Consider the following 8,414-nt stretch of genomic DNA (forward strand, 5'->3'; position numbering starts at 1 on the left):
ATCCTGGCGGCTGGACCCCTCCTCTGTCTGACGCAGGATATTCTGGGGACAAAGTTCAGTTCAGTTCAGTTGCTCAGTTCAGTCGTGTCCGACTCTTTGCGACCCCATGAACCACAGCACGCCGGGCCTCCCTGTCCATCACCAACTCCTGGAGTCCACCCAAACCCATGTCCATTGAGTCGGTGATGCCATCCAACCATCTCATCCTCTGTCGGGAACAAAGAGGAAGGGTAATTGGACCCCTGCTCTGCAGCCCTGGGATTCAGAGGGGTTGCAACTCAGAGGACCCCACTTGGCTTGGCATTTTGGGGTTCACAGGCCTGGGGCACTAGCCTCGCCATTCATTGTCTGCATAACCCTGAGCAACTCACATTACCTCTCCTCTCTTAGTTTCCCCATCTGTAAAATGGGGATAATTTCTACTGACCAAATCAATAGCATTGTGAGAATTCAATAAGGAAATCTATATAAAGTACTTAGCATAGTCTTTGGGACATAGTAAATGCTGAAAAGAAGGTTGCTATTATTTTAATAATTATTAACCACAACTATTATTATATTAGAGGGCTTCCTGATAGCTCAGTTGGTAAAGAACTGCCTGAAATATGGGAAACCTGGGTTCAATCCCTGGGTTGGGAAGATCCCCTGAAGAAGGGAAAGGCTTCCCACTCCAGTATTCGGGCCTGTGTCCCAGAGTTGGACGTGACTAAGCGACAAAAAAATAATTAGTAGAAGCAACATAGCATGGAATTAAGAGTACCTGGATTTGAAGTTTGTATCCATCAATTATTGAATATTATCTGTATGACCTGTGGCAAGTTATTTAACCTCTTTGAGCCTCAGTTTCCTTATCTATAAAGTGGGATCGACAATAGTTCCTAGCCTCACACAGTCATTAGTAAGGTTAAACAGGTGTGTAGCACTTGAACATCTAGAAAAGACACTCAAGAGTTGCTTAGCTATTATGATTAGAGCCATCCTCCTGATCATAATTATGCTGTTGTTGTCTACACTGGGGATATATAAGGTGGTGCGTGTGAGCTCAGTCATGTCCAACTCTTTGCAACCCATGGACTGTGGCCCACCAGGCTCCTCTGTCCATGGGATTATCCCAGCAAGAATACTGGAGTAGGTTGCCATTTCCTCCTCCAGGGGATATTCCTGACCCAGGGATTAAACCCATGTCTCCTGCATTGGCAAGGGGATTGCTTACCACTGAGCCAGCAGGGCAGCTCCTATATAAAGCTGAATAAGACATTAAGACACTGGAAACGTAACTGAGGGCTCTTCACCCTGAGATCCCCACATTGGTTCAGGGAGAATTTTCTTCTCTACAGTAGAAGAGTGTTTCTCACCACTTTTTTCAGTATCACCCCTCTAAGGAGCCTATTTAGACATTGCCCCACCCCCCACCATGAAATTTTAATACCATTGATACACTGTATATCTATTTAGGTACTCTGGCCTTTCCGAGTACCACAACCAGTGGAATATTTAACATGTTTTTACCCCTCAAAGGAGGAGTTTCTGCCTTCTTGGAGATGATATCATCTCCACTGGGAAGGCATACAGTCAAAGATATGGCCTGAGAAGACCTCAAAAACCACTCACCACATTCACCCTGAGACCTGGAGAGAGAAGAGGGGGCATGCCCAGAGTGGCTCAGCCAGTTAGCAGCAGAGCTAAGACCAGAACTCAGGTCTCTAGCCAGAGGCTCTTCTCCTGCACCAGACCACTTCCTGAAACGTTTGGGTAACTCCAGATAGGACTTGGGGGTAGGGAGTGTCCTAGATGGAGGGCCCCCGATTTTGAGTCCTAACTTAGGGGTTTGCTGTGTTCCTGGTGGGGCGGGAAATGGTGATGGCGGGGCAGGAGGCTCCATCAGGGCTGGTGGGGCCAAAAAGGGCCCAGGCCAGGACGCGGTACCTGCAGCAGCATGCGGAGCCGCGTGATGCGCTGAAAGGGCAGGAGCAGGAAGGAGGGCAGCGGGAGGCGCTGGCACTTGGGAAGGCTCTGCAGCCGCCGCAGCTCCGCGGAGAAGCGAACGTTCGTGTCCCTACGGAGGCAGGAGCAGGCTGGCGTCTGGTTGGAAACCCTAATCACCCGCGACCTGCCGCGGCCTGGACCCTGCCCCTGTACCCCGGCTTCCTCCCGCACGGGTGACCCTTCCACTACTACACTCACATCAGGCGGCTGTAGGTCTCCTCCTGATACTGCTGGTTCCGCACATAGTCCACGTACACGGAGAAAGGCCCCACGGCATGCGCGTGCACCACGTCGCACAGGTCACGGATGTGGGGGGAAGCGCGCACCCGGGACAGTAACTTCCCCAGAAAACTGCGGGAGTGGGGAACACGCACTGGAGGCGGGGCAGAGAGCCTGGGGTGCCCACCGCCCCACCCCCCGACTTCTGGAGGGAAGGCCCCCGAGACAGAGCTGAGAAGCCGTGCTTTCCCCCTACCCCAGGCTTGCCCAGCAGAAAGGTGGGGACCCCACTGACCGCTCACTGACTCCCTGGACTCGCTGCACGTTGGAGAAGAGAGTGTGGTGATCCCGGGGGGTGAGTGTGTCCCGGAGCGCCTGGCTCAGCACGAAGGTGTCGGTCAGCAGCCGCAGGGAGCGCAGGTACGAAGCCTCCGACGTCACCACCTCGAACAGGCTCTAAGGAGGATGCGCAGGGTGCGAATGGAAAGCCCAGCTCCCAGCTCAGGCCTGGGGCCCAGGCTCCTCCCCTCCGCGCCCCGCACCGAGCCCAGGGACGCCCACCTCCTGCATCCGCCGCTCCTGGGCACTCAGGGTGTCCAGGAGGCCGCTGGCTCGCACAGCCGGAAGCTCTTGCCACAGCGTGTTTCGAGGGCCCGGGGGACGGGCGAAGGTGGGAGCTTCCCCAGCGTTTGCTGAAGCCGGACCCCCATCCTCACCGACCCCCCACAGCTCCTCTGACAGCACGGCTGCGCGGTAGGTCTGGTAAAGCGGTTCTGGAGAGCAGACAGGCACATCAGGGAAGTCCCGTGCCCCACCTAGCCGGTCCGCGCTGCTAGCTGGGTCTCAGCAGGCACCCCGGGGTCCAGCAGCCCTCACCATCCTGCAGGGGCAGCTCCCAGTTCTGCTCCTTCAGCTCCTCCAGCTCCTCTTCCTCCCTGTGGAAAGAGAAAGGGATGGAGTTCCTCAAAACACAGCTATTCACATGATACTGTGCAGGGGTACACAACCGACGTCCAGGTTGTATGTAGGGACCCTAGACAAACCCCAGCTTGTTTTATGTGCCTGTGGTATGTGAGGCCCTAAGCGGGCCCCGTCCATTCCTGTTATCTCAACCTCTGGACACTGTACACTTCTAGCCTCCATCTCCAGGGCTTTCATGGAAGGACCACTGTCTGGAATGTCCTGTATGTGCCTCAGTGCAACTTAGCTCCAGCTGTTACACCTCCCCCCACTCTGTTCTGGTCATCAGCACCACCGCACACCCATTCACCCAAAGTGAAAACCCAGGAGACTAAACTCCAGTAAATGCTGAATAAATTGATGGTCTCAGATTAACTCTGATGATGGTGGTGAAAGAACTGATGGGCCCAGGTAACACAGGAGAAATGTTCCTGGTTGCCACATGGATTTGTGGACAATAATTTCAATAGAGGCTCAAAGTGGGGCAACTAAAATGACTTAGTATGGGCCTGACTCTTCACCAGTATCAGACCCTAGCCACTTATTAAGTATTTGGTATGTTTACCCCAATTTCACAGGTGAGGAGGCTGAGACCCAGAAAGGTTAAGTGAATGTTTGAGGTCACATAGCTGATAAGGGACAAAGCTGGGGTTAGAAACTGGGGCTGCTTGTCCCTAGAGGTCCAGCTCTTCTTCACTCGATGCTTGGGGTGGGATTTAGGTGGACCCAAAGTTTAGTCTGGGCTTCCCAGGTGGCACTAGTGGTAAAGAACTGCATGCCAGTGCAGGAGACTTAAAGAGACTCGGGTTCCATCCCTGAGTTGGGAAGATCCCCTGGAGGAGAGCGTGGCAACCCACTCCAGTATTCTTGCCTGGAGACTCCCATGGACAGAGGAGCCTGGCAGGCTTCTGGGTCGCAATAGTCAGACCCGACTGAAGTGACTTAGCGCGCACACACACACACACACACAAAGTTTAGTCTGTTTTCAGGAAGGAGTATCTAGGTGTTCAGTACCTGCCCTCCGTGGTGGCTGGAGAATCATTCTGAGGAGCACCATCAGGACTGTCCCCTAAGAGAGAACCCAGAGTGAAGAATCACCAGCCCAGGACTCCTGACCCCAGCCCAGCAAAGACTGTTACTATAGAAACTACAACTGTCAGCTCCGGAGCAGCAGCTGGTGGAGGAACAAGAAGCCCAGGGCTTGTCGGGGGTTGTAGTGAGTTGGTGTTTAGAACGCTGCACCTCCACCCAGTCTCTTCCCAGCCCTGAGGCCCATCCCTCGGGCCCTGTACCTCTTTGGATTCCATCTTCAGAGGGCGGATCGAGATCAGGCTGTGGGGGCTCCCCAGAGATGGTGATGTCCTGTCTGATCCGAGTTGGTTTAGGGGGTTTGAGGGGTGGCAGGAGTTTGCGCTCAGCAGTGGAGCGGTAGGATGTGAGGACGACTGGAGGGTGGCTGAGGCTTGAAGGGCTGGGGCGGGAGCGGGAGGCCCGCAGTGGGGAGGCCCGGCAAGGGACCCTGGGGCCATCCTCATAGCCCCCCACTGGCACCCATCGGAGCTCCAGGCCAGGCCGGCCCACGTGGCAGACACAGGGGCAGCAGGGAGGGCAGGCCAGCCCAGCACCTGTGGGAGACAGGGGCCTCCTTAGGACAGCCCCCCTCCCCAGGCCTCCTCCCTCCCCTTAACCTGTGCAGCAGCAGGAACTAGAGGTCAGTGCTAGGCATCTCTCACCTTCAGGCTCTCTTCAAAGCTCCAGAAGTATTAAAACCAGATTTTCAAAGTATGGAATCCATTTTTTAAAAAGTAGCCTCTTAAAGTACCCAATCTAAGGAACTTGCCTAGCAGTTTAGTGGTAGGACTCTGCACTTCCAATGCTGGAGGCATGGGTTCGATCCCTGGTTACACCCCCAGGGTGTAACTCCACCCCTCCAAAAAAAATCGTAAAGCCCTGAGAATGAAAAAGAGGAGCTGGATTGAGCCCAGCCCAGCTTACCTGGAGTGCCATTCTCCTGGGACCCGCTCCCAGTGAGGTTGCCCTGGGGAGTCTCTCTCTCCCCATTTACATCCACTCCCCCTGGGGGACTTGGCTCCAGGGTGTCCGCAGCCTGGACTCTGCCTTCAGTCCCCCATTCGAACTTGCCAGCCAGTCTGCGCACAGTGCCTGGGGCCGAGGCAGAGCCATCCTGGTCGGGGACCTGGGTCGTGGGGAGCAGGGGCAGAGCCATGCGGGGTGACCCAGAGGGTTTGGGTGGGGGTACTGGAGACCGGGGAGTAGTCTCTGGGGAGATGGAGCGCCGGGACACTGGGCTGGGGGTGTCGGAAGAGTCTGGAAAAGAGTCTGGAAAAGTCTGGGAGTCGAGGCTGGCTTTAGAAGCTGATGGGGGCAGAAGGGCGGGGGGCTTGAGGGATGGGGCTGGGGGCTCCCAGAACATGGTGGTGCACATGGGGCTTGGTGCCTCATTGGCAGTGAGGGGAGATTCTTGTGGAGAGGAGCCGTTGTGGTGGGGCCCTGGGGACTGGGTAGCCCTGGCGCGAGAAGGGGGGCGGGGGCGGATGATCCGAGGGGGCTTCTGGGTGGGGGGTGTTGCTTCCGGAAGAGACTGGGCTGACATCTTCCTCTGAGCTCTTCCAAGGAGTGGGGTACACTGCTGGAGTCATCCCCTGAGGAAGAGGGGGCAGAAAGAGAGACCCTTAGTGCCCTTTGCGCCCCCCACGCTCCTGCGTGAGTAGACCAAGACCTTTGAGCAGAATGTCTGCGGCAAATGAGCTGAGATTTTAGGCTCAGGAGTAGAGGTGGGGGCACTTCCTCTCTTCCCTCCCCATTTCCACTGTCTTTTCTCATAACCTCTCAATCCTCCTTATTCCATTTCCTGAGAACTCTGAAACCCCACCCCCACACCCCCCAGCCTCCATCTCACTCCATCTTTTGACCTCTGCTGTCACAATCAGGCCAGAGGAGACAGAGGCCAGAGTGTGGGCACCTGGATAGAGACCCAAGTTGGGAGAGGACTGGATCAGCAAGGGAAATAGGGCATGCAGCTAAGTGTCTATCTCAGGAACTGTGTTCCGTGTCTGTGTGTTGTGAACGTTTGTGTGTGTGGTTTAAGCATGGACATGGCATGTGTGCGCTGCTGCTGCTGCTATTAATATATGAACTGGGTGTTGGATGCTGTGTTTCAGGAGCGTATCTGTTGGGACTTCCCTGACCATCCGGTGTCTAACACTCCACACTCCCCGTACAGGGGGCCCCTGTTCGATACCTGATCAGGAAATTAGATCCTGCATGCCTCAGCTAAGAGTTTGTGTGCCGCAACTTAAGAGCTCGATCTGGCCCAAATAAATATTTGGGAAAAAAAAAAAAGTGTGTCTATCATATGTGGTACAAAGTGGGAGAGTGGGGTACACAGTGTGTGGGGTGAGATGGGGGTGTTGGGCGTGTGTTCTGTGCTTTCTCTGTGGCGCATATGTGCTGTGTGTGCCTGGGCCACATCACAGCTTCCCTGCTTCAGCGGGCCCTCCGCCCCCCATTTCCCAGTTCCTCTCTCCGGACTCTCCCTTTCCGGATTATTTTTAGTCTCCTTTTCCTGCCATGAAGATTCCTGGAGCCTCTGACCCCAGGAGACCAGGAGGCCCCGGGCATGGTCTCTCCTGCCCCATCCTCATCCCTGTCTGCCTCCTTGCTCCCCACCTGGTCCCAGAGAGAGGCCCCAGTGGGTAGAAGCCTGGATCCTGCCAGGATGCCCAGAGTGTGGTGAGGAAGGAGATAAGATCAGACTGAAGGTGAGGACCACTTGGGCAAGATGCTGGGGCATGGGCTCACTTCCTCCTGTAAGCCTGAGAAGGCTGAAGGGTCACAGCGGGAAGACCTGCGCCCCCACATTCCCTGTGGAGTCAGCAGGAGAGTCAGGTCCCTCTAAGCCCCAGATTGGTTTCTGAGAAATGATGCGGGGTGGGGGCTGGGGGCTGTAGACCGTGAGTCTCGCGGCTCAATGGCCTCTGTGTTCTGGCAGGAAGCTCCTTAGGTGACCCAGGCAGTAGCCTCGCCAGCTGGCCAGCTCCTCCCCAGCCTTGCCCCCTCCGGGATCCCTGCCCCCCTCAGGTATCAGCCCTTACTTCCTTCCCCCACCCCCCACTCAGGCCTCTCTCAGGGACCCAGGTACTCGGCCCAAGCACTCACCCTCAAGTCCTCTCCACCCTCGGTCACCTCCCGGGGCTGAGTGAGTAGGAGCAGGAAACAGGAATCGGATCCTCCTCCCAACCGGACCCCCCCCCCCAACCACAGCACACTCCACATGCGCACACTGGGGCTCTGGAAGATGTGAGGGACCCCGAATGCCAGGTTTCCAAGGATAACAGAGTCTGTGGAAAGGATGAACCTCAGGCATGGAGAGTGGACTGTTGTGTATGCGCATGTTCTGTCCTGGGTCCACATTGCTGCATGGACAGGGGGTTCGTGGGGGCCCAGGCTGGACAGGGGTGGGGTCAGGATGGGGTGACCACGGCCCAGGCTGGGCTGGAGGTAGAGCATGGGCTCCAGACACCCCGGGGTCGCTGTGGTGTGGTGTGGTGTGTCTCCTGACAGCGTGTCTGACCGTCTCTCCCACACCTTACGAGACAGCCCATCCCTTCAGTATCCAGCCTGTCTCCTTGGTGTGAGCCAGCCCATCATTTCACACCACGGAACCCCATCCCTACCCCAGTCGCCCCCTCCCTAACTCTGCAGTAGCGCTCCCTGAATTTACCTTTATCTCTTTGGAAGCAGTTTCTATTTTCAGCCTGTCCTGCCTGCCCCTTGGAGCAAGGAATGTGAGGCCGGGTCTCTGAGCGTGTCTGTTCCTGTGTTTCTGGGGCGGGAACTGTGGGCCCAGATTCAGATCTCTGCAAAGGAAGCCAGTTCTCAGCCCCCCCCAGCCATTGTGTTGGGAGAGTGTGTGTGTGTAAAGGAGGAAGAAGGTGGCACATGCAGATGTGGGACTTAGTGGGGAGGTCTTGATATTCCCCAGGTGGGTATGCCCTTGGCTGGGCCCCCTGCCTGCTCCCCATTCTCAGTCTCTGTCTCTCAAGGTCCCGGCCCCATGACTCTCCAGGTCCCACTGGGAGGTTTTGCTGTTGATTGGCTGGGAGTCAGTACCCCTGGGAGGGTGGGCGGGGGTGGAGGAGATCCCCTCTCACCTGTAATTTGCTTTGTGATTGAAGAGTTCCCAGGCCTCCGTGTCAGTCATAAGAACAGCTGACGGGGTGGAATGA

At 56.1% G+C, this 8,414-nt stretch overlaps 1 protein-coding gene across 1 annotated transcript in view; it reads right to left on the reverse strand.

Annotated features, from left to right (window-relative positions):
- The window catches only part of ARHGEF15 (Rho guanine nucleotide exchange factor (GEF) 15), a 13,341-nt gene extending 5,334 nt beyond the window's left edge, over positions 1-8,007 (reverse strand). Inside the window, exons 1-10 of the mRNA XM_010843038.1 lie at positions 7,910-8,007; positions 5,161-5,828; positions 4,458-4,790; positions 4,180-4,234; positions 3,082-3,140; positions 2,767-2,978; positions 2,501-2,661; positions 2,185-2,337; positions 1,927-2,056; positions 1-42 (exon numbers count right to left, since the gene is read on the reverse strand). Of these exons, the coding sequence (XP_010841340.1) occupies positions 1-42; positions 1,927-2,056; positions 2,185-2,337; positions 2,501-2,661; positions 2,767-2,978; positions 3,082-3,140; positions 4,180-4,234; positions 4,458-4,790; positions 5,161-5,779 (1,764 nt within the window). The 5' untranslated portion in view covers positions 5,780-5,828; positions 7,910-8,007. The remainder of the gene's footprint in view (positions 43-1,926; positions 2,057-2,184; positions 2,338-2,500; positions 2,662-2,766; positions 2,979-3,081; positions 3,141-4,179; positions 4,235-4,457; positions 4,791-5,160; positions 5,829-7,909) is intronic.
- Positions 8,008-8,414: the final 407 nt, after the last annotated feature.

The sequence above is a fragment of the Bison bison genome, unplaced genomic scaffold (assembly GCF_000754665.1).
Source record: "Bison bison bison isolate TAMUID 2011002044 unplaced genomic scaffold, Bison_UMD1.0 scf7180017864180, whole genome shotgun sequence".
NCBI classification, from domain to species: Eukaryota; Metazoa; Chordata; class Mammalia; order Artiodactyla; family Bovidae; genus Bison; species Bison bison.